This window comes from Mercenaria mercenaria, chromosome 1 (genome assembly GCF_021730395.1).
Source record: "Mercenaria mercenaria strain notata chromosome 1, MADL_Memer_1, whole genome shotgun sequence".
Taxonomy (NCBI): Eukaryota; Metazoa; Mollusca; class Bivalvia; order Venerida; family Veneridae; genus Mercenaria; species Mercenaria mercenaria.
The window spans coordinates 62665230-62692178 of record NC_069361.1 but is presented as its reverse complement, the minus strand read 5'-3'; the positions used below and the strand labels follow the sequence as shown (position 1 = coordinate 62692178).

General features: G+C 36.3%; 1 protein-coding gene across 3 annotated transcripts in view; it reads left to right on the top strand.

Annotated features, from left to right (window-relative positions):
• The window catches only part of LOC123536147 (5'-3' exoribonuclease 2-like), a 114904-nt gene that overhangs the window by 733 nt on the left and 87222 nt on the right, over positions 1-26949 (top strand). For 2 of the 3 annotated variants that reach the window (XM_045319001.2, XM_045319012.2), the window contains exons 2-8: positions 11199-11326; positions 15191-15302; positions 16093-16154; positions 18157-18268; positions 18737-18899; positions 21097-21147; positions 25852-25869. In XM_045319001.2, coding sequence (XP_045174936.2) covers positions 11199-11326; positions 15191-15302; positions 16093-16154; positions 18157-18268; positions 18737-18899; positions 21097-21147; positions 25852-25869 — 646 coding nt within the window. Of the gene's footprint in view, positions 1-11198; positions 11327-15190; positions 15303-16092; positions 16155-18156; positions 18269-18736; positions 18900-20430; positions 20467-21094; positions 21148-25851; positions 25870-26949 lie in introns of those variants that run through there. The other variant, XM_053549170.1, reaches the window with a different exon arrangement.

Genomic DNA, 26949 nt, shown 5'->3' with positions numbered 1-26949 from the left:
ACAACGAGATCTCATTCAGTTGTCACGGGATGTTGGCGAGATTTGCTCTATATGCCTTTCAAGTTGCCGATCTGTTTATTTTATAGCTCTTTGTTTATACCTCTTAAAATGCTGTTATTTTTTCGAGGTACATCTGGTCTCGCGGTATTTGATTTTTGTGAGAACAACAATGTGCAGCACTCTCTACTGTAAACAAATTTGACCTACTTTGAAAGCTGATTATGTTTCACATCCTATTTGTGTAAACGTAGGTTAAGGTACTTCCGCCATCTTGAATTCAGAGTGACCTTCATTTGAGGTGTGAAAATATTGTGAACAAAAGCTTTCAAATGCAGCTGTTCCAGAGTACAAAAACAGCTCAGTTTGCAAGACCTGAACTCAAAGTAGCTGTATAAAAAGTAAAACTAAAATTCGGAAATAAACAAAGAAGATATTTTACCTGTATTTTTCCAAATTTTTGGTTAGATTTATAAATCCTTTCAAAATACTTTATTAAAAATTCATGAATGGCAAAAGTTAGTTCAAAGTTTCAATTAGTGCATAGGAGAATTGTCTTACTGAATAGAACTAAACTTAGTACAAAATCTGTTTTTAAATCTGACCACCTCATGTATTAAAACAAAAATAAATCTATACATATTGCTATTTTCAGCATATATAAAAGTAGTGCAATGTACGGACAATGATTTTTCTATGTATGGTGTACCAGACTGCCTAAAATTGTAAGAGTAGTCTCAGACTTAATGTGAACAAGATTTGGCAACGATCCAAAATTCTTTTCAAGGATTGTGCAAGTGTAAGAAAGGTTTAATTTATTATTGTGGAATTTATGTTATTACGCGCTGCTTATCTCACGGAAAATTTGGTGGAAATGGAATTTTCAGCACTTCCTGCAGTAACTACAGAAATTACTTAACGTAACTTTCTCACACATGTATATCTATAATTATAAAAACAGTCGAAATATTTGCTTTATCACGAAATATGCAAATATTTTTAGACAATCTTTAAACATTTGGCCACAGTATTTCTGCATACTGGTCGGGAACAAGTTCGATGTGTATAGTGATTTCATGCGTCGTAAACAAACCAATTTTGATCTTTCGACTTTTTATACAATTTGAGAATTTATACAGCATGTAATAAATCGCAGAAAAAATGTACAGCCAAATATGTTAGGAGGTAATATACATTGTAATTTATATACAATTGTAGATAACTACGAAACATTTTACAAAATGCAATCAATTGAACTTTACATTAGTGATTACTGCGGTGTTGACAGCGGAAGCAGCGGTCCAGTACTAAGACTGTCTACGAAACCAAGGATAACGAGTTCTTTATCTGAAAATTACGAATATTGGGATCAGTGTTCAGTATACACCTGAAAATAACAGACTTGCTATTTGCCGAGTGCACACTTGTTTTCTATCGTCGTTAATATAAAGTAGACTAGTTAATATTCGTACATATGCATAATCTCATAAACACTTCTTTAATGTATGTTCTCTGAAATTAACAAATAACTGGCTCAACTGAGACACCATACTTTAAAGTAAATACAGTTTATTCACCACGAGGTTCAAAATGCACGGGAGTCTCGTGCTAGTACATGCCTTTAATTTCACATGGTTGAAGTGTAAACAAATAGTTAAATTTGCTTCGTTTTATTTCTCACGGAAAAGATCGGACTGTTTTTTATATTGGAATAATTTATAGAACATATATGCATTTAAAGTTGAAAGTTGATTGTTTTCTACAGGACGTAAAACTGAAACAAGTAAGCACTTTTACTTTTTCAGCAATGTTCCTCAGGTGAACTTTGACATTGATTACGAAGAGAAATCAGTTTTGTGTCATCTTGAAATGCGTTGTTCGGCTGAAACGTATAGTTCCCGGAAAAGTTCTAAAATGGTTTATTTTGGTGATTTTTGTTTTATTTATAAATTCAACACAATGTGCAATATTTCTAGTTTTTGAAAATGATTGAAATTCAACTTTATTTTAGAAAAAGTTCCGATCTTTCATTTATATTTTGCCAGCGTATGCTTACAAATTTTAAGTGAAACGGCTTTCTTGTCCAAGAGAGGTGTGTAAAGCGAAAAACTATCATTACACATTGCGTTTATTCTTTAAATGTGAAGGATCGGTAACAGATTAAGGAGATCGGACAGTGAAAAACTATACTAAATGGATATCTCTAGCCATGAATAAGGAGACATACATATTTCAGTAAGGAAATCTGAGGTAAAAGAACAATCATATATTTTATTCCTTGAAATAAACATGGCGGCGAAATATTTTAGAAAAATTGTGCACGTGTTTTGCGAATTAGAATGTTTAACGACATTTTCTTGAAAGTCTTTGATTTGAAAATAAATATTTTATAGCAATTTAGGTTGCATACGATACCAAAATTTTGCACTAAAAATGTTCATTCATTTTCTTCCAAAGCACTGTGGAGATAGGGTTCAGCGTAGCTTTCATGCTCGCAAGTTTACCTACAGATATATCTTTTCAACTTTTATCATATATATTTTATGTCCTTGCATTTCGAAAGCTGTTTCGAGGATTCTGATTTTTCACATAAATTTCTAATTTCAATTTGCGGAAGTACCTTAATTATTTTTAAATGCCCTCATCGATCATTTGACAAAATAAAATCGGTAATGAATTGTGTGTTGTCCAAATATTTGACGGAGTTATCCTGCCACTGTCTTAAATTTACATTGCAATAATTGTTAATGTCTTACTTACAAAATTAATTTTAAAAATTTAGAGGTCCGATACATTTTACACTTTCACAGGAAGCGCGAATGTCACTCTTTTATTTAAGAAGGTTGACAAAAGCAATCCTGCAAATTACCGGCCTATTTCCCTAACTTGTATTCTCTGTAAGTTACTGGAACACATCATAGCCTCTAATATTACCAAGCACTTCCAGGTTAACAATGTCCTCTATGACCTACAGCATGGGTTCAGAGAGAAAAGGTCATGCGAAACGCAGTTACTCGAACTTGTAGAAGATCTATCCCGAAACTTGATTCAAGGCCACCAGACGGACTTGATCCTTCTGGACTTCTCTAAAGCATTTGATAAGGTTAACCATCTGAAACTTCTGTACAAACTTCATCAACATGGCTTTCAAGGCACCACATTGCAACGGGTCAAGTCTTTCTTGATTGGCAGGCGCCAGTCTGTCCTTGTGAATGGTGAAACATCAGAAGAAGTTCCAGTAACGTCCGGAGTCCCACAGGTCTCCATCCTAGGCCCCCTTCTATTCTTACTCTACATTAATGACCTGCCTGAAAATCTGATTTCACAGGTTCGTTTATTCGTCGATGACACTGTTGTCTGTTTAACTGTAAATAGTTCTGCCCAAGAAAACATCCTCCAGCAAGACTTAAATAGGTTACAGCTATGGGAAAGTAAGTGGGACATGGAGTTCAACCCCTCAAAATGCACTGTTATGAACATAAGGTCAAAAAACCCTTTCAAATCAAAGTACACACTCCATGGCCAAGTCTTGAAAATAGTTCCTGATGCAAAGTACCTTGGGGTCACTATATCCTCAGATCTTAATTGGAATAAACACATCAATTTAGTCACGTCCAAAGCTACCCTAACACTAAACTTCTTCAAGCGAAATATCCCATGCAAGAACCCAAAACTTGGCAAAAGTTCGAGAAGTAGCTTATAAAGCCCTAGTTAGGCCACAGCTAGAATATGCTAGCTGTGTTTGGAACCCTTACACCCAACAAAACATCCACCAGATCGAAATGATTCAGCGGAGGGCAGCGCGATGGGTTAATCATGACTACTCCCCTTACAGCAGTGTCACAAACATGCTATGTCAGCTGAGATGGTGTACCCTTGAAGATAGGAGATCTGATTCACGCCTCCTTATGTTCTACAAGATAGTGAATGGTTTGGTTGCTGTGCCACTCCCCCCCTATGTCAGCCCCCCATCCCGTCTAACAAGACATATGCATCCCCACTCCTATACTCAGATCCTCACTCCCTGTAATTACTATAAGTACTCTTTCTTTCCAGCCACCATAGTGCTTTGGAATTCCCTTCCAGTACAACTTGTGCAAGCCCCCACCCTGAATCAGTTTAAGCAGGGTGTGACCAAACTTGTACACAATGCTTAACATGATAGACCTGTTTTTAAACTGCTTTTATCTGTAAATCATTATGTTTTTAACACTATCAACTGTATTCATACTTGCAATACACACTGTGCATTACTTTTATCCTCTTATCCAATCTACTTTTAACTTCTTGTACAGGCGCGCAGCTGCACATAATACTCGCAGAGAGGAGTGTTTCAGTATAAATAGATAGATAGCGTTATCAAGTCGGATGCCGTACTGCGAAATTAGAATTAACTCCCTTGGCAGAAGTGAAGGTCACATGCACTGGAAACATGATGGATTTAAAAGTAAACAAGGGCTAGAAAAATGGTTTTCTGCTTCAAGTATTAGTGGAAAAGAAAAGGTTTAGTACCGTTTACGAAATTAATAGGAAATCATAGCAACATAGCATTGTTTTTCTTTCCTTTATTCATTTATTCTCCTAGTACCGCGAAAATAGGTGCAAACAGGCTAATACATGTAAAGTTGCTGATAAGTTTCCATTTTCATTGAAATTCAATACAGTGAAAAAGTACGCCCAATAATAAGTTCTGTACAAACTTCATCAACATGGCTTTCAAGGCACCACATTGCAACGGGTCAAGTCTTTCTTGATTGGCAGGCGCCAGTCTGTCCTTGTGAATGGTGAAACATCAGAAGAAGTTCCAGTAACGTCCGGAGTCCCACAGGGCTCCGTACTAGGCCCCCTTCTATTCTTACTCTACATTAATGACCTGCCTGAAAATCTGATTTCACAGGTTCGTTTATTCGCCGATGACACTGTTGTCTATTTAACTGTAAATAGTTCTGCCCAAGAAAACATCCTCCAGCAAGACTTAAATAGGTTACAGCTATGGGAAAGTAAGTGGGACATGGAGTTCAACCCCTCAAAATGCACTGTTATGAACATAAGGTCAAAAAACCCTTTCAAATCAAAGTACACACTCCATGGCCAAGTCTTGGAAACAGTTCCTGATGCAAAGTACCTTGGGGTCACTATATCCTCAGATCTTAATTGGAATAAATACATCAATTTAGTCACGTCCAAAGCTACCCTAACACTAAACTTCTTCAAGCGAAATATCCCATGCAAGAACCCAAAACTTGGCAAAAGTTCGAGAAGTAGCTTATAAAGCCCTAGTTAGGCCACAGCTAGAAAATGCTAGCTGTGTTTGGAACCCTTACATCCAACAAAACATCCACCAGATTGAAATGATTCAGCGGAGGGCAGCGCGATGGGTTAATCATGACTACTCCCCTTACAGCAGTGTCACAAACATGCTATGTCAGCTGAGATGGCGTACCCTTGAAGATAGGAGGTCTGATTCACGCCTCCTTATGTTCTACAAGATAGTGAATGGTTTGGTTGCTGTGCCACTCCCCCCCTATGTCAGCCCCCCATCCCGTCTAACAAGACATATGCATCCCCACTCCTATACTCAGATCCTCACTCCCTGTAATTACTATAAGTACTCTTTCTTTCCAGCCACCATAGTGCTTTGGAATTCCCTTCCAGTACAACTTGTGCAAGCCCCCACCCTGAATCAGTTTAAGCAGGGTGTGACCAAACTTGTACACTATGCATAACATGATAGACCTGTTTTTAAACTGCTTTTATCTGTAAATCATTATGTTTTTAACACTATCAACTGTATTCATACTTGCAATACACACCGTGTATTACTTTTATCCTCCTATCCAATCTACTTTTAACTTCTTGTACAGGCGCGCAGCTGCACATAATACTCGCAGAGAGGTGTGTTTCAGTATAAATAGATAGATAGCGTTATCAAGTCGGATGCCGTACCGCGAAATTAGAATTAACTCCCTTGGCAGAAGTGAAGGTCACATGCACTGGAAACATGATGGATTTAAAAGTAAACAAGGGCTAGAAAAATGATTTTCTGCTTAAAGTATTAGTGGAAAAGAAAAGGTTTAGTACCGTTTACGAAATTAATAGGAAATCATAGCAACATAGCATTGTTTTTCTTTTCTTTATTCATTTATTCTCTTAGTACCGCGAAAATAGGTGCAAACAGGCTAATACATGTAAAGTTGCTGATAAGTTTCCATTTTCATTGAAATTCAATACAGTGAAAAAGTACGCCCAATAATAAGTAATATCTTCAATATTTGCCGATATGTTTGACAGAAATCCTACATAGCATCCATCATTTTGACGTCACGAAAGGTAGTCATATCACCGGGGTCCATTTCTTGGGGACATTAGCTACTATTTAACAAGTGGTAGAGTTCTAATATTCTTTTATTCCATTCTATATCACTTTTCAATAATTCCAATTTATCAATTCACCATACATAATAATTTATTATTCTCAAAGTTTCCAAGTTTTTCTTGCCTAAAATATTAAAATATCAATTTTGACTAATTTTGACTTTCCGGTGCCTAAAACAAAAAAACCAAATCTAACTCAAACTCAAAACTGACTTCTTTCCACCTTCCCTCCAAACTCTGCAACCTATTCATTCACGCCCCCTTCATGCTTCAACCAGTCACATTGCACATACCTCATATTTCAACCAATCATATCACACATGCATACATTAAAACCTGACCAGTACTTGTCTACTCCAGTGGCTTATTACTTTCTGATACTAATTAACACTTACTAATTAAATTATTACCATATCAAATTCTGTCTGGAATATCTTTTGAAGTAGTAGACCAGATCAAGTGCACATATGTTTAGCTATAATTATTTCTAGATAAGTAATAAACTGTAGAAAGGTAAGGGCACTCTGATAAAATAATGACTTAATGTTATTTTAATGATTTTCATAATAAAAATATATCTAAAATATAAAACTGGTCACAGTCAGATACTAAATTTTGCCCGGCATCATCAATGATTCACGAAAAAAGTTGAGCGACACTTGAAATATGGAAACCAATTAAAACTCAATTAGCTCAAATGTGGTCATTTGGGTGCATCTGACTCTGTGCATTGACGTGCATATTGTGAGGACACAGCACTTTTCAGTGCCTTTACTGTGTAGAATAAATGCGTATATATACAATAAAGTACTACAGTGTAAATGTGTTGGTTTCATACTTACTTGAAACTGTTAAAGCTTGTTTAGAATCTATAAACATTTAAAGCAACTTTAAAAATCGTTTTCTTTCTGCTTAAGAAAATAACAGTACCTATTTGAATAAATCATTTATCTGAAAGAAACAAACCTGGAATTTACCAAATTTGCACCATTAATAGTAGGGAGCACAAACTTTTTATTGCGCAGTATATTTTTGGATGGAGAAATCCGTGATGCTATTTAGAGACGAGCCAATCGCAGCCACGAAATCGATAGGAAAGCATCTGTGTGATTCTGATATGGGAGGTCACGGTGTAAAAGGTCAGTAACCTTGATAAAAACGATGTTTTTGTTTGTTTTCGATATTCACCGTTCTGAGTTCATTGTTTTACTTCACTTTTACAAAAAATGAATTGGACTGACGAGATGTGCAATGCACATACGCAAATTTAACAGTTAAGAGCCACAAATTCGTAGGAATAGGGCATACTGTATAAATTTGTGTATCGATTTCACCCGATTTCAACTTGTTTCAGTGTTGCTATTTGTGGATGCATCATGCAGGACATGCCAAAGAGTCTGGTTGAAATATCGTATCGCATTTGGTGTACTTATCGGGATCAGGATACTGGATAGCCCTTTCTTTAGTCAAAATAATTCGACGTTCAGATTGTTTTATATTTTGTGACTGGCAATCTAAACGTCAAAACTTTGAAGGACCAAAATAATGGAGGATGAATCACAGTACACAGTCATGTAAAGTTATTGGTTTTATCGCTTGCGCATATTGGCGTGTATACAGGGTAAACGTTAATCGTGTACAGAACATACATAGGTTAAAATCACCAGAAAATTCGTAATTTTGGATATTATTTGATAATTTTTACATAAATCAATGAGGAATTGAATCCCCTTTTGATACATGTATGTTTTATTTGAATTTATGGCCAATTCATGAAATGATCAGCATTTAAACCTATAGCATGTAAAGCGTTGGCAGCGATGAAAATTTCATAGGAAATTGCTTCAACTATTTTGGTCTTTCGAGTGTTTGACGCGAGTGGGGATATTGCCCATTGGAAAAAATTATCACAATATTTCCTAGGATTGCGTCAAATTAGTTGGACTAGCCCTGTCTTGTATCAATTGAGCCCACCTACTGCTAGATTGAGTTTAATATGAAATTAACGGCTGTCTAACAAACGAGAAAACCTGTTAATGTTCAGTAATTTTGACCCTTAAATTCTGCATAGGTTGTTCTTCTGATATGTTTGGTGAGCATGACATGTTTTTCTCTTAGCTGGCATCACATAAAATTAAGGAATATCTTTCAAAATATATGTTTTCCCTGTTTCTTATATTCTCAGGGCAGGGTTTCTCATATTCTCGTTTTTTGCCATAAAGTTGTCAAATGATATAATGTTTGTTATTTTCTAGACGGGAATTGTACAAAACTGACACACTGAAAATTTCAAGTGATTTGAACGCAAATTGATCAAACTATTGGCATTTTACTGAATTTTCAAAAAAATCCTTATTTTTGTCTGGTGCCGTGGTGGTGTTAGCAGATTTGCCATAAATTATTCATTATGCAATTAATTGTCATATTTCTTGATGTATTTACTACAGAATATATCTTTTTATTACACAATGATCCGTGACAATGGTAATTTTAATCTTTTAAATTCTAAAGTTATTTACAAGTGATGAAGAGTCAAATCTAAATCCACAGGAACGAGAAACTCTTGGTCCATTTCTGTGGTTGAGGGTGGTATCAAATACTGTAACAAAATAATTAAATGGCATAATTTCTGTAACATCTCATGGCTCCATCTGAAAGACATGTGAATTTTCTACAAAATAACACCCAAATACGGTTTATGAAATGGTTAATCTGTTACTGGGAATAAAACAAGCCCTTAGTCCCCTGAGAATATGAGAAAACAGGATACACAATATACACAGTTGTCTCACCAGAATAAAAATGCAAAATTTAAAATCATGTATATTCTTCAAATATAATTTTTATCTTAGATGTTTGTTTTTTTATTTCATGTCTTTACAACAATACCCTTTTAGTTTATACTAAGGCTAAAAAAAATGTGTGTGGTTCAGGTAACATTAGTAAAAAAAAATAGGGTCTACAGGTAGGTATATGTAATAGAAAGAGCATTGAAACGCGAGGGTAAACGATTTGTACGAGGGGGCTACGCCCCCTCATACAAATCGTTTACCCGAGAGTTTTAATGTTCTTTCTGTTTTGTATCATAGCCATCCATACATATAGTTATAGGCGTTCCACATTGCCATATACAGCAGTTCAGTGCGTACTTAAAATCCTTGATTTACAAATGTGTAAAGCCCAGGTAAAATAAACCAATGCTAGAGGAGCAGAAAATCAATAAATACACTTCGCTGTCTACTGTTCCAGACACGCTGGCATACTTTTCTTTCCAACAGTGCCGTGACTAGCGTGCGGGTATTAAATACCTGCACACTTTTAGTTACCGCACCCTGTACTCAGAGTATACGAATTACCGGCACCAAATTTGTTAAGAAAAAACACCGAGCTATGATACAAATTCATAATAACTCATCCAGTAGTAAAATCCAAAACATGACCTCAGGTATTCTTTCAGTGAATAGTATGGACTGGACATTTTTATGTCTTTTAACCATATACTTTTACTTTCATATAATGTAGCTGTTTGCTTAACCAGAATGAATGTTCTTTACACCCTTTAAAATATTTTGTGCCCTTCCACCACTAATTTATTTTTTTGGTGGGATGGGGGAGGCCACTTACATTTGCCCTTGTCTGTCCGTCCATCTGAATATGTGTCATGCATATCTCAAGAAATATTTGACACAGAGTCATCAAACCTCATAGAATTGTTATGTGAAGTTGTGCACCTGGGATTTTGTTATATCACTCGGCCAGACCAGAATTAAGGCCTTTGCCTTAGTAAGAAATACCTGCATAAACAAGAGTATAAAAGTTTGTGTCTCACATATCTCAAAAAGTATTTGACCTAGGGTCATGAAACATCATAGGAATATTATTCAGGATGTGTTATGCACTTGGGATTTCTTATATGCCCGTCTCTGAAAGAGCAGGGCTTATTATGTGAACACCAGTGGCGGGCGGGCGGTTGGCGTCCAAAAGCATGTCCGCTCTCTAAGTCAAAGAGTTTTTATCCGATCTTCACCAAACTTACTGATAATGTTTGTGGGCATAATATCTCGGCCAAGTTCGATAACCAGCCAAATCTCCCTAGGCATTCTTGGATTATGGCCCTTGAATTACTTGAAAAACTACAAATTTAGCCTTGTCCGCTCTCAAAGTCGAATAGTTTTCGTCCGATATTCACTAAACTTGCTGGCAATGTTTGTGGGCATAATATCTCGGCCAAGTACGATAACCAGCCAAATCGGCCCAGGCACTCTTGGATTATGGCCCTTTAATTACTCAAAATCTGCGAATATAGCCTTGTCCGCCCTCTAAGTCTAACAGTTTTCATCCGATCTTCACCAGAGTTGGTAACAATGTTTGTGGGCATAATATCTCGGCCAAGTTCGATAACCACCTAAATCGCAGGCACTCATGGATTATAGCCCTTGAATTATTTGAAATCTTTTTATGATACATAACTGAATATTTAGACGGGCGTATTTAGTGGCAGTCTGGCACTCGTTTCCGGATTTCTGTTAATCAGATTAGAGTTATGGCCCTTTATTGTCAAAAATATGCTTAAAAGGCATACAAGTATACATTGCCAATAGTAGGGATGTAAATACCTTATCAGTAGTAGTAAACATTACCAGCAATAAAGAAAACCACATACATTATCAATAGTAGGGATGTACATAAATTACATATATAGTAAGGATGTACATATTACCAATACATTTGTATTAGGAGATGTACATGCATTACCAATAGCAGGGATGCATATATATTACCAGTGGTAGGGATTTACATAATTTATATGTGTACAAATATTTCAGACTAAAGAGGTAAATGGTGTGAAGTTTCCAGTGGATACAAGCCAGCCAAATCCAAACGATACAGAGTTTGATAATCTCTACCTGGATATGAATGGTATCATACATCCTTGCACACATCCAGAAGACAAGTAAGTTCCTGTCAGAATGAGAGCATAAATCTGCATCTTTGCCATTTGTACAAGTAAACAGAAAAATGTTATTTTATGTTGGAGAAATAAGTAAAAATATTACCTTTCCTGCTAATTATCCCTCGCCAAAGGCGGAAGGGATATAGTTTTGGCATTGTCCGTCAGTCCGGAGCCATATCTAGGAAGTGGTTTGGAATATTTAAATAACACTTCATATGCAATTATGCATGTTTGCCACTATAGGGAAATGCGGCCATCAAGTTTCAGTCAGATTGCCCAGGTAACACCAGAGTTACGGCCCTTAGTAGTTTCCAGTATTAACTATATAGGGTACTATAAATATCATGGCAACTTGTGACATATTTTACCTAGAACTATGAAACTTAAATTGAGTTTAAATCACCATAATTTGGTTGTACACATGCAATTTTGTTAGGATCTCTTAAGTAACCAGAGTTATTGCCCTTTAATTGTTTAAAAATCCACATATTTGTAAATAACAAACTAACCAATTGGTAGAATTTAATCAAACTTCTTTCGTTTTTTAGCTCACCTGTCACAAAGTGACAAGGTGAGCTTTTGTGATCGCGCGGTGTCCCTCATCCGTCCGTGCGTGCGTCCCTCCGTCCGTAAACTTTTGCTTGTGACCACTCTAGAGGTCACATTTTTCATGGGATCTTTATGAAAGTTGGTCAGAATGTTCATCTTGATGATATTTAGTCAAAAACTAGGTCAGTAGGTCTAAAAATAGAAAAACCTTGTGACCTCTCTAGAGGCCATAATTTTCACAAGATCTTCATGAAAATTGGTCAGAACGTTCACCTTGATAATATCTAGGTCAAGTTCGAAACTGGGTCACGTGCCGTCAAAAACTAGGTCAGTAGGTCAAATAATAGAAAAACGTTGTGACCTCTCTAGAGGCCATATTTTTCATGGGATCTGTATGAAAGTTGGTCTGAAGTTCATCTTGATGATATCTAGGTCAAGTTCGAAACTGGGTCACGTGCGGTCAAAAACTAGGTCAGTAGGTCTAAAAATAGAAAAACTTGTGACCTCTCTAGAGGCCATATTTTCATGGAACTTAGAAAGTTGGTCAGAATGTTCATCTTGATGATATCTAGGTCCAGTTCGAAAGTGGTCAGTGCGTCAAAAACTAGGTCAGTAGGTCTAAATAATAGAAAAACCTTGGGGACCTCTCTAGAGGCCATATTTTCATGGGATCTTATGAAAATTGGTCTGAATGTTCACCTTGATGATATCTAGGTCAGTTTCGAAAGTGGGTCACGTGCCGTCAAAAACTAGGTCAGTAGGTCAAATAATAGAAAAACCTTGTGACCTCTCTAAGGCCATATTTTCATGGGATCTGTATGAAAATTGGTCTGAATGTTCATCTTGATGATATCTAGGTCAGTTTCGAAAGGGTCACGTGCCGTCAAAAACTAGGTCATTAGGTCAAAAATAGAAAAACCTTGTGACCTCTTTTAAACCATATTTGTAATGGATCCATGAAAATTGTCAGAATGTTCATCTTGATGATATCTAGGTCAAGTTCGAAAGGGTCACGTGCCTTCAAAAACTAGGTCAGTAGGTCAAAAATAGAAAAACCTTGTGACCTCTTAGAGACCATACTTTAATGGATATCCATGAAAATTGGTCAGAATTTTCACTCTTGATGATATCTAGGTCAAGTTGAAACTGGGTCACTGCTTAAAAAACTAGGTCACTAGTGTCAAAAATAGAAAAAACGATTGTTACTCACTAGACATACTGTCAGGGCTGTTGAAAATGGTCAGTTCATCAAAACTAGGTCAAGTCAAATCAATGAGTAAAAACTGTGACCTTAGAGGCAAAATATTAGAAAAATCGATGTTTCATCTTGATGATATCTAGGTCAAGTTCGAAACTGGGTCATGTGCGTCAAAAACTAGGTCAGTAGGTCAATAATAGAAAAACCTTGTGACCTCTCTAGAGGCCATATTTTTCATGGGAACTTATGAAAATTGGTCGAATGTTCACCTTGATGATATCTAGGTCCAAGTTCGAAAGTGGGTCAAGTGCTTCAAAAACTAGGTCAGTAGGTCAAAAATAGAAAAACCTTGTGACCTCTCTAGAGGCCATATATTTCATGAGAACTTCATGAAAATTGGTCAGAATGTTCACCTTGATGATATCTAGGTCCAGTTCGAAAGTGGGTCACATGCCTTCAAAAACTAGGTCAGTAGGTCAAATAATAGAAAAACCTTGTGACCTCTCTAGAGGCCATATTTTTCATGGGATCTGTATGAAAATTGGTCTGAATGTTCATCTTGATGATATCTAGTTTAAGTTTGAAACTGGGTCAACTGCGGTCAAAAACTAGGTCAGTAAGTCTAAAATTATTAAAATCTTTTGACCTCTCTAGAGACCATATTTTTCAATGGATCTTCATGAAAATTGGTCAGAATTTTTATCTTGATAATATCTAGGTCAAGTTCAAAACTGGGTCACATGAGCTCAAAAACTAGGTCACTATGTCAAAAAATAGAAAAAACGATGTCATACTCAAAACTGGGCCATGTGGGAAGAGGTGAGCGATTCAGGACCATCATGGTCCTCTTGTTTTCTATGAACATTTATTGTCAACATGTGAAGTTATGTACCCACACTGGGTCACCACCACATCCCTGGTCATTTCTCTCACCCCCCCACCCCCCACAATTTTTTTTTCTTTTTCATTTTTCTTTTTTTCTAACAAACCTTCTAATGAATATTTATCAACATGCAAAGTTGTACCCTAAAATCTTGAACTTTTTGCCAGATATTTTTCTTTGCCATTCCTCACCACAAACTCATTCGGAGGGGGATACTAAATCATCGAATTTGCTTGTTCTTATACTGCATCATCAAATTTATTAATTACTTACATGTAGTTTCTTCAAGATAAAATTAGTAGATGAATAGATTGTATGTATCTTTGCATCGCGGTTTTTCAAATACTCTTTTCTAAGAACATTGTCATGTTTGAACTTTCCTGTCCCTATGTTTTATTTGTTACATATCATTGATATATGACCACCCTGTTGTTAGACTGTAACAAATTCGTGGTGTAACATATTCATGTTGGTAAGTTAGGATGGCACCTCTATAATAAAAGGACCAGTAAGAAACATTGGGCCACAATTGACGGACTGCCTACTGCAACAGGCTGATTATTATCAGAAATAATTACTAAATTTTAATTTCAAAGGTCTTTTTTTATTTAAAACATACTTTTTAGCTCGTCTGATTTCTGAAAAAAAAACCGAGGTATTGTAGTCAGTTGATTGTCGACATTGGCACTGGTTTAAATTTTTGTTTAGGTCAACCTTTTCTCAAAAACCATAAGAGCTACAGCTATGAAACTTTGCACACATGTTTATCATCATTAGGTAACTATGTAGGCCAAGAACCATAACTCTGGTATGCATTTTGTTAGAATTATGGCCCTTTCTGTACATCGAAAATTTTAGTTTCTTGGTTAAATTTTTTGTTTAGGTCCACTTTTTCCCAAAAACTATAAGAGCTAAAGCTTTGAAACTTTGCGTACTTGTTTATCATCATTACTTGAGGAAGTAGACCAAGAATCTTAACTCTAACCTGCATTTTGTCAGAATTATGGCCCTTTTTTGTACATAGAAAATCTGAACTATAACTCCTTTCTTACATATTGTCCAGCACTTGCAGACAAGTGATGGCACCCACAGGCGGTGCTCTTGTTTGTATATACAGTGCTTTGTGAAAAAAATAGTCCACAGTAATGATGAACACTAGTATAAAGACACTGCACATGTTCATCAAGAAATGACATGAAAACTATCAGTAAACTGTTTTACCCTCTGTTTTCAGGCCAGCTCCAAAAAATGAGCAGGAAATGATGATCCTGATATTTGAATACATCGACAGAATCTTTTCCATTGTCCGCCCCAGAAGGGTACTGTACATGGCTATAGATGGAGTGGTATGTTTTACAGTTTAATATTTTCACTTTTTAGCTCACCTGAACCAGAGGTTCAGGGTGAGCTTTGGTGATAAGCCTGTGTCCATCCACTGTCGTCCGTCATCAGGTGTTAAATTTTCACCTTCTTCTCTTGAACTGCTTCATGGAGCATCACCAAACCTGGTTTGTAGCATCCTTGTAAGGACTTCGCTCAAATTATTTCAATGGTCTTGCTTAACTGATTTTAGAAGCTGCCAACCCTAAAAATAGAAAAACTTTTAAATAACTTACTCTCATGAACTGCTTGTTGGAACATTACCAAACTAGGTCTGTAGCATCCTTATAATGTCCCCTCTCAATTTTATACAAATTGTTCCCCTTGAATGATTGGGCTGCCAGAACTAATAAGAAAAAACTCTTTAAACAACTTCTTCTCATGAACTGTTTGATGAATCATGACTTAAGTTGATCTGTAGCATCCTTGTAAATACCTCTCAGTTTTGTTTAAATTGTTCCACTTGACTGATTTTAGTGGTGGCAGAGCTACATATAGAAAAACCTTAACAACTTCTTCTCATGAACAGCTTGATAGATCATCACCATAATTCTCTTTTGCACCATTTTCAACTAAATACTAACTTTACGTGATTAGTTCCAAACAGTCAATTAAAATGACACAGATGGTGGTTTAATATGTATTTACCCATTTTACCCTTCTTCCTTGATCAAGTATTAATCTATGGAATGTATAGTGCTTGGTGACTTCTGACCTTTATCAACAAACTCCTATGCACTGATTAATTTATTTCAGGCTCCAAGAGCAAAGATGAATCAGCAAAGAAGTAGACGATTCCGAGCTTCAAAGGAAGCAGTGTGAGTAGCCTGTATTGCTTACAAAAGTCTTACAGTTGAAAACACTTTATAATGGCATAAATGTAACCATACAGTAGACTAACAGATCTTTCAAAATCAGGGGGTTTAGTAAACATTATGTCAGTGGTATTCAAGTGGTTCTCTTTTGAGAGACATTATGGTAGGGCTGTCATCGATAGAAACGATATCGATGTATCAACGATATTTTTTGGTCGATCGATTATCGATTCCCATTTTTAAGAATCGATATTTTACACAGAGAAAAAAAACTATCCAGATAAACACTCAGACCCTCTAAAACAACTTTTCTGCCTGCAAAAATGCGCCCTTAGTAACGGAAGTTGTCAATAAAGGTCATGTCTAAACTTGTACCGTAGCATTCTTTTCCAACTAGTCGGCACTACCTGTATGGGGAAATACATAAATACAAATAAAACACATGAAAAGCAGGCAATTAAACTAAAAATAACATTAACAAGAAGGTATATAGCATGTACATGAACAAATAGGTTGTTACTCTAACTTAATAATCGATGTATCGTCGATATCTGTCTTCCGATATATCGGTATCGTCGATATGACAAAGACCCAATCAATGACAGCCCTACATTATGGTTTTACATAGTACAAGTTACTGAAAGTCATAAGAAAAGTTTTAGTTATACAACACATCATGCAAAACAAATATAGGTTCAAGTTAAGAAGAATCTGTTTAAGAAATAATTTATAGCGAAAGAGTGTTTTAACACTATGCACGATGGGCAGTTATACGTCGGGTGTAATTATTTGTACGACGTATTACCGCCTGAGTGTATAAATATTGTTAAACCACGGTTTTGCTATAAATTATTTCGATTCTAATATGCCGTTAATCTAAAACAGTTGATAAAATATAGAAGCGCTCTTTCTTGGTCGCAACAAAAACCTTTGAAGTCATTGCATGTTAACGTGACGTCATTCTAGCGTAAGAGTGTTTTAACAGAGACAAGCGTATTAGAATCAGGGGTAATGCTCACATTATTATTGGGTGTATACAAATGTCTTGGGAATCAGGTTTAATCATTCCTCTAATTTTGAGTGCAGCATTAAATGTTTGCTGTCTTTATACCTGTTGATCTGAACTTAGTAACACTTCAATATTACGGTAAAGAAGGAATGTTTATCACTGTGCTTTTGTGTATTTTTATGCCCCCGAAGGGAGGCATATAGTTTTTGAACCGTCTGTCAGTCTGTCGGTCTGTCAGTCTGTCTGCAATTTTCGTGTCCGGTCCATATCTTTGTCATCGATGGATGGATTTTCAAATAACTTGGCATGAATATGTACCACAGTAAGACGACGTGTCGTGCGCAAGACCCAGGTCCGTAGCTCAAAGGTCAAGGTCACACTTAGACGTTAAAGGATAGTGCATTGATGGGCATGTCCGGTCCATATCTTTGTCATCGATGGATGGATTTTCAAATAACTTGGCATGAATGTGTACCACAGTAAGACGACGTGTCGCGTGCAAGATCCAGGTCCTTAGCTCAAAGGTCGAGGTCACACTTAGACGTTAAAGGATAGTGCATTGATGGGCGTGTCCGGTCCATATCTTTGTCATCCATGGATGGATTTTCAAGTAACTTGGCATGAATGTGTACCACAGTAAGATGACGTGTCACGCGCAAGACCCAGGTCCGTAGCTCAAAGGTCAAGGTCACACTTAGACGTTAAAGGATAGTGCATTGATGGGCGTGTCCAGTCCATATCTTTGTCATCCATGGATGGATTTTCAAATAACTTGGCATAAATGTGTACCACAGTAAGACGATTTGCGCGTGCAAGAGCCAGGTCCGTAGGTCAAAGGTCCTAAACTCTAACATCGGCCATAACTTATCATTCAAAGTGCCATCGGGGGCATGTGTCATCCTATGGAGACAGCTCTTGTTGGTTATATTATAGACATTACTGTTTTTAGAAGACTTTAGTTAGCATGTTGTATTAAAATTTTGTGTATATGAACAGGGAAACATCAGAAGAAATAGCTCGTGTAAGAGAAGAGTTGTTACAGAAAGGCTGTACCCTTCCTCCTGAAAAACCTGCTTCAGAAAAGTTTGATAGCAACTGTATCACACCTGTAAGTTTATCATTCTGTATCACAACTGTATCACACCTGTAAGTTTCTCATTCTGTATCACAACTTTATCACACCTGTAAGTTTCTCATTCTGTATCACAACTGTATCACACCTGTAAGTTTCTCATTCTGTATCACAACTGTATCACACCTGTAAGTTTCTCATTCTGTATCACAACTGTATCACACCTGTAAGTTTCTCATTCTGTATCACAACTGTATCACACCTGTAAGTTTCTCATTCTGTATCACACCTGTAAGTTTATCATTCTGTATCACACCTGTAAGTTTATCATTATCATCATTACTGAATTGTTCTGTAACAGAAACATTTTCTGTCTGAAGCTATATAATGAAATCAGTTCACTTCATGTTGAAATTAGCATAGGCTGTAGCTGTTTTATGTTAAAAATAACACTATGTTGCCATATTTTATCTAACGTTTAAACTGTTCATGTTCATTTTATAGGGAACACCATTTATGTTCAGACTTGCCAATTGTCTGAGATTCTACGTCCATGATAGATTGAACAATGACCCCGGATGGAAAGGTATAAAGGTTATACTGTCTGATGCCAACGTTCCTGGAGAAGGTGAACATAAGATCATGGACTATATCAGAAAACAGAGAGGTAGGTGTATAAAGGTTATACTGTCGTATGCCAATGTTCCTGGAGAAGGTGAAATAGAGGGAGATGTATAAAGGTCATACTGTCGGATGCCAACGTTCCTGGAGAAGGTGAAAGAGAGGTAGATGTATAAAGGTTATACTGTCGGATGCCAACGTTCCCGGAGAAGGTGAACATAAGATCATGGACTATATCAGAAAACAGAGAGGTAGATGTATAAAGGTTATACTGTCGGATGCCAACGTTCCCGGAGAAGGTGAACATAAGATCATGGACTATATCAGAAAAAAAGAGAGGTAGATGTATTATAGTTATAACTTGTCGGATGCCATTCGCAGTGAAAGGGAACAAAACATGTACAAACAGAAATCAGGAGAGGCTGTATAGAAGTTTGACTATGCCACGTTGCCGGGCAAGGTGAACAAATTATGGATATCCGAAATCAGTATGCAAGTCGAAAGGTCACAAAGACGTATGCAACTTTCCCGAAATGTGAACATAAGATCATTTTCAAACAACTAGACGGTTTAATTGTAATAAGGCTACATCTGTGATACGCAACATTCCCGTGAAGTTCCCTAAGATTCATACTATATTGACCAAAGAAGTAGAGTATAAATCCTGATGATAGCACAACATTCAAAAATAAGTTCTAAACTATATTACAGAAAATGTGATGCTAAAGGTTACACTGTAGCCAAACATTCCGAAAATGTTGTGCACTTATAAATCATGCATTATCAGATATGATGGGTGTAATGTATAAAGGTTATAACTGATCGAAGCCAAGTTGTGAAGGTGTAACATAGTTCATGACATTTATAGAAACAGAAGGATTTATAATTTTTTACTTGTCGGATCCACCACCGGAGTGTAAACATTAAGTGATAAACGGACTAACAAAAACAGAGTTTGATGTTTATAACTTCCGAGCTCCCGGAGAAGTGAACAAAATTCATGGTTATTCAATTTAACAGAATGTAGAGTATAGGTATCGATCCAGTTTCCTAAACTCGAAAATTACATTGAACAACTAAGTCAGGACTATTATTAAACACAAGAGTCATGTATAATGTGTATACTGTCGGCCACTTCCCGAAAGTGATAAGACAGGATGCCGTGTAGAACAAGAGCTATTCATAATTATGAGTCAAGCAAGTTCCCCGTAAGTGAAAAAGATCATGGACTATTTTAAAAACAGAGATTAAGTAATAACATTAAGAATGTCCACGTTCCGAAAGTATAAAATCATGGCACTTATCAGAGAGGTAGGTGATAAATAAATCAGTGTCCATAACACCTGAAAGGCGAACTAATCGATGGCTAATGCAGAATAGTCTGTGTTATTATGGTATTTAGTCATCAGTTGTTTCTAGAAGAAAGCGTAACATTAGTTTCTGACCAACATCTGCAAACCTGGGGTAGTGTTGGTTATGCAGAGCCCAGGCTCTGACAAGAACATTGGAATCTGAGATTTACAAAAAAAGTGCGTTAATACAGGTTATAGTCAGTATGCCAGTGTTCCTGAAGAAGGTGAACATAAGATCATGGACTATATCAGAAAACAGAGGTAGGTGTATACAAGTTATAGTCGGATGCCAGTGTTCCTGAAGAAGATGAACATAAGATCATTGACTTATAAGAAAACAAGAAGTAGTGTATACAAGGTATATGGAATGCATTACACCTAGAAGATGAACATAGATCATTGATTATCAGAAAACAGAGAATAAATGGTAAAGTTAAATTCTAGAAGATAGACTTATATGCAGAAATGATGGTGTACAAATGGTTATGAAACAGATGCAGTCATGTGTAAGATATTAAACACAAGATTTTAAAAGGGACAGGTTGGTATCTAGCTATAAATCATCTCTTCCTTTTATCTTTTGTTAAATTCTGATTTTTATTGTAAAAGGAATTAACTAGATGCTTGTATTTTTGAATTTCACACAAGTTCTTCAAATCATTGTACATCACCAGAACTTCAGGTGTAACATGTAGCATGTTTTTTCATTTACATACAAACGTGTGAATTGTGTTTTGTATCATACAGTACATAATGAGCTTGAAATATTCTATTTGATGAAATGGTTCTTAGTAATGTAGAAAATGTGGGTTATTGTTCAGAAGATTACAAGAATTTTATGGTATGCAAAATATTACAGTTAAATTGAAGATATTTATTTACAATTTGCAGCACAACCAGATCATGATCCCAATACCAGACATTGTCTGTGTGGAGCTGATGGTGAGTTGAACTTCTGCCATAGTACTAATCATTGTTGTAGACTAAATTTTCTTCAGTCCCTCACGTCCACCCCCCACACCTTTGAATGTTTATTGATTTGCTCATGTTGGTCAGCTGCTGAGTAGTCCATTTCTTTTACCACAAGTATTTCCCACAGTAAACAGATTACTGTTGTTTTGTGGGTTGGTAGGTCAAAGGTCAAGGTCACTGACAACACTGCCAAAAAGGGGATTCCAGTCAATAACTGGAAAACATTTGGTGGCATAAAGCTATTATGCCTTAAAGGACAATTGCCTGTGGCAAGTAGATAATCACTGTTGTTTTTGGGAGTAGGTTAGCTAAAATGCTTGGGCCTACTGCTGCCAAATTTTTGTTTTTTGATGATTACTGGATATTATCAGTCCAGTTTCCTATTTATGCCACCCTTCGAAGAAGGAGGGGTATATTGTTTTGCAGAGGTCGTTCGGTTGGTATGTAGACCAATCCGTTTCTGGATGATAACTCAAGAACTCTTTGGCCTAGGATCATGAAAGTTGATAGGGAGGTTGTTCATGACCGGCAGATGACCCTGTTTTGATTTTGAGGTCAGTAGGTCAAAGGTCATGGTCACAGTGACCCAGAACTGTTAAACCATTTCCGGACGATAACTTGAGGATGCTTGGGCCTAGGATCACGAAACTTGAAAGGGAACTTCATCATGATCCGCAGATGACCCCTAGTGATTTTGAGGTCAGTAGGCTAAAGGTCAAGGTAACAGTGACCCGGAACAGTTAAACAGTTTCCGGATGATAACTTAAGAACACTTGGGCTTAGGATCATGAAAGTTGATAAGGAAGTTGGTCATGAGCAGCAGATGATCCCAACTGAATTTTTAAGGTCAGTAGGACAAAGGTCAAGGTCACAGTGACCTGGAACAGTTAAATGGTTTCTGGATGATAACTCAAGAACGATTGGGCCTAGGATCATGAAAGTTGATAGGGAGGTTATTCATGATCAGCAGATGACCCTTATTGATTTTTAGGTTAGAAGGTCAATGGTCAATGTCACAGTGACCCTGAACAGCTAAACTGTTTACAGACCAAAACTTGAGAACGCCTGGGCCTAGGATCACGAAACTTGATAGGGAAGTTGATCACGATCAGCAGATGATCCCTATTGATTTTGAGGACAGTAGGTCAAAGATCAAGGTCACAGTGACCCAGAACAGTTGAAACTGTTTGCAGATGATAAATTAAGAATGCTTTGGCCTAGGATCATGAAAGTTGATAAGGAGGTTGGTTATGATCAGCAGATGACCCCTATTAATTTTCAGTTCAGTAGGCCAAAGGTCAAGGTCGCAGTGACCCAGAACAGTTAAACCGTTTACGGACAATAACTTGAGAACGCTTGGGCCTAGGATCACAAAACTTAATAGGGAGGTTGATCATGACCAGCAGAGGAAGGTCAAAGGTCAAGGACACACTGCCTAGGTTTTGTGCCTATGAACAGTAAATGACTCACTTTGGTTCATGAGTCATTAAATCAAAGGCTCCTTCACATATGTCTTTGGCATTATTAGATGACTCTGCAGGAAAAGTTATATTTCTAAAACATTTGATTTTGACTAAGTTATTCCCATTTTTAGCTCCACTATTTGAAGAATATTGTGTCACACCTTGTTTTCAGTTTTGTGTGCAAGTTCATATCTCAGTTATCATTGCATATATTGGATTGAAACTTTGAACAAGGCTTCTTGATCATCAAACCAACTGAAATAACCAAGTTAGATATCTTGAACCTGTTTGAAATAATGACCCTGTTTTGACTTAGAAAATTTGGTTGAAGTTTTGTATGCAGCTATGATGCTGTATCTCGGTAACAACTATATATACTGGATAGAAACTTCATACAATGCTTCTTATTCATCAGACATAATGAAATAATCAAGTTAGATAACTTATCAAGTTAGATAACTCTTTTATTTTGGATATAATTCAAATTATGGCCCTTTTGCAACTTTTAAAACTTGGTTAATGTTTTGTGCGAAACTAACTTAATTTTAGCGTGACAATTTAAATAGTGAGAGATATTCTACTCTGACACCCATGCTGTGGCATCACACTTAAGTTAATGTTTTGGATGCAAGTTCATATCTCAGTAATCATTTCATATATTTGATTGAAACTTTGCAAAAGGCTTCTCTATCATCAAACTTACTGAAATGACCAAGATAGATAACTCTTGTTCTCTTGTTAGAATTTAATTCAAATTTTGAGCCCTTTTGGACTTTGAAAATTTGGTTACAGTTTGGCTTGCAATTATTATGAACTATCAAGCTAAGCAATATTATCTTAAATTAAAACTTCACACAAGACATCATTCTCAAACATATGTATTTGTATCTTGATTGAAATTAATTTATTTGACTGCAAAAAGATTATATTGAAGTTTATGCAAGTTGTTATTATTCCTATAATAAATTTAATTTGTACTAAATTGTAATAAAATAACTCAGTTTATATAAGTCTTGCTAAGTTATGGCCCTTGTTTAACTAATGTCCCATAGACAGCTCTTGTTATCCCCACTACCCGCGCCCCCGTCGCACCATTCTGTCTCTAGTAGCAGATGACATGCCAAAGGGCGTAGTTATTGAATGGTCATTTCGCCTCAGTTTTGCCTGTAAATGTCACGCAGCCATTTCTCAGTAACTAACAGGTAGAATTTCATGAAACTTGAAATAAACATGAACCAACATACTTGCATGATGCCCGTCAAGTTTTTTTTTTTGATTGGTCAATTTCCCTCAGAGTTATTGCCCTTGATTTAATGAAAAATGTCAGTCTGCAGCCATTTCTCAGTAACTAGCAGGTAGAATTTCATCAGACTTGAAACAGACATGAACCAAGATACTGCAACGATGCCCTTCAAGGTTTTTTTCGATTGGTCAATTTTCCATATAGTTATTGCCCTTTAATTGTTTAAAAATCCACAGATCTGTACATAACAAACCAACCAATTGGAAGAATTTCATTAAACTTCTTTCATTCTTTTCCATGAACATTTATTATAAACATGTGATGTTGTGTACCTACACCTGTCAATATTTATAATCAACATGTAAACTGTTGTATCCTCACCCCGCTGCCCCACCCAAACAAACCATTCATTTTCTTTTAATTTGATTTTGACTAATGAAATTATTTGCTTCTTGGTAACATTCTTAACTTTTTGCTGGATATATTTTTTGCCGTTCCTCAACTCTGACCCTTTCGGCGGGGGATTCCAATTCATCGAATTTGCTCGTTAACATAGAAATTGTGTAAAAGTTATGTATGTTAGCAGGTTTCTCAGACACTGCTTGACTGAATGCTTTCAAATTGTTTACACTTCATCAGTATCAGAAGATGATCTCACAGAGCAGGCTTCATAACTCTGCTTTACATGGTAGAAATGTTAACAGCTGTAGGGAAATGCCGCCCTGCAAGTTTTGTCGATTGCCTCAGTAGGACAAGATTTATGGCCCTTTGTACATGTACATATAGTGTTTTATTCCATTTTTTTGTCCATCCAGTCATATCTCAGACATGGTTAGAAGGATTTTAATAAAACATGATGGAAATGTTAATTGCAATAGGGTAATGTGGCCCTGCAAGTTGTTGAGGTAGACAATATTTATGGCCCTTTGCAGTTATATATATAGTACATATATTGTGATTTTATTCCATTTTTTGTCCATCTGGAGTCATATCTCAGAACTGAGTTGTAGGATTTCAATGAAATTTGGTAGAAATGTTAACAGCTATAAGGAAATGCAGCCCTGCAAGTTTTAGCTGGATTGCTTGCGGAAGACGAGCTTAGTGGCTGTATTTATACATGTATATATAGTATGGAAACAGTCTATGGGATATTGTGACTAAGCTTAGTACATGTTTATCTTTCTTAGAAACTGATGTACGGTATGCGTTCTGGTCACTGAGGTCAAGGTCAAGGTAGCTGTTACTAAAAATAGAAAATTGTTTCTAATCAATAACTTCAGTAAGGAATAGGGTATTGTGTCCAAACTTGGAATTTAGGAAGCTTGCATGGAAGTCATGGTTTTAGATGTATGTTGGTTTGCTTAGGTCAAGGTCAAGATCATCATTACTAAAAATAGAAAAGTGGTTTTCTCATGTTACTCATGGTTTTCTTCAGTTAGGAATAAAAACCAGACCTGGTAAATAGGTAACTTTCATAGAGACAAATTTTTGGTAGCTTAGGTCAAGGTTATTGTTACTTAATATAGAAAAATGGCTTTTGATCAATAATTTAGAATGAATATCTTTCAAAAAGAATGAAATTCAGTTGCATTTAAGTGATTTTTGTAGGCAGAGAATGCTTTTTCAAGGGTGAAACCTTTATACTGTTGGAGATACCAGTTCACTGAATTTGCTTGTTAACTTAGCAGTTTGAGCGAAAGTTCTGCTTGTAAGGTTCTTACTATTGGAATGCTTTCAAACTCGTAGTAAGTCTTTGGCATCATGGAATGAATGACCTCTCTGAGCAAGGTTCCAGACTTCTGACTTACAGTTTGTAAACTGTGAGATTTTTAACTTAGATTTTTTTTCAAAGTTTTCATGTAAGCTGGTATTCTGTAGAAGGGTTTCAAATAGCCGAGCACTCTGTCATTAGACAGCTATTGTAGTGTATTTGAAATAAGTTTGATTTTGATTTCTTTTATTTTTCAGCTGATTTGATCATGTTAGGTAAGTAACTACCTCTTAAATATGTATTATTTAAAAGTCATAAATGGAAAAGAAATGAAAAGACTTAGATTAATTTTAGTGTCCCTCAAGGGGGTTCATATAGAGTTGCCTTTGTCTATCCATCAGTCAGAATTTGTATCATGTATATCTCAAAAAGTATTTGACCCAAAGTCATCAAGCCTCATAGGATTTCAGCACTGAAGTTGTGCACCTGATGTTTTAATGGGGATCTCACACAGTCAGACCAGAGTTATGGCCCTTGACATGATAAAAAATATGCCCCAAAAAGGGACCTTAAAGTTTGTGTTGCATGTATCTAAAAATAATTTTGACAAAGGATTATAGAAAATTACTGGAGTATTACAGGAGTATTATTCAGCATGTGAAGTTGTGCACCTGTGGATTTTTTAGAGATTTCATAACAGTTTGTCACACATATCTTAAATCGTGTTTGACCTAGGGTCATGAAACATAATGGTTTTGTTTGGGATTTCTATTGGCCAAACCAGAGTTATGACCTTTGATTAAGTCAAAACTATGCATAAAGGGCATACAAGTTTGTGTCACGGAAGTATTTGACTTAGAGTCATAAAAGGTTATGGGATTGTTGTACAGCATGTGAAGTTGTGTACCTAGTGTTTTGTTTGAGATTTCACTCAGCTAGACTAAAGTTACGGCCCTTGACAAAGTTAAAACTACACATTAAGTGCTTAAAAGTTTGTGTTGCATACATCTTAAAAATATTTCCCTTAGTGTCATGAAACCATTTAGGAATAGTATTCAGCATGTGAATTTGTGCACCTGAGTTTTCTTTATGGATTTCACAAGACCAGAGTTATGGTCCTTGACTTATTTGATGCAACATCTTTTTATGTTCCTCTCACAGCTTTGTTCTAATAGTTCCACTTGGTACCTTTCTCATATGAACCACTAGATGGATCGCCACCAAACTTGGTATGTAGCAATCTGGTATGAACTTCTCTCAGATTAACTCAAATTGTGCTGCATGGCCCATTTTAGGGTCCACTGGAGCTGAAACAACTTCTTCTTATGAAACACTAAATGTATTACTACAATATG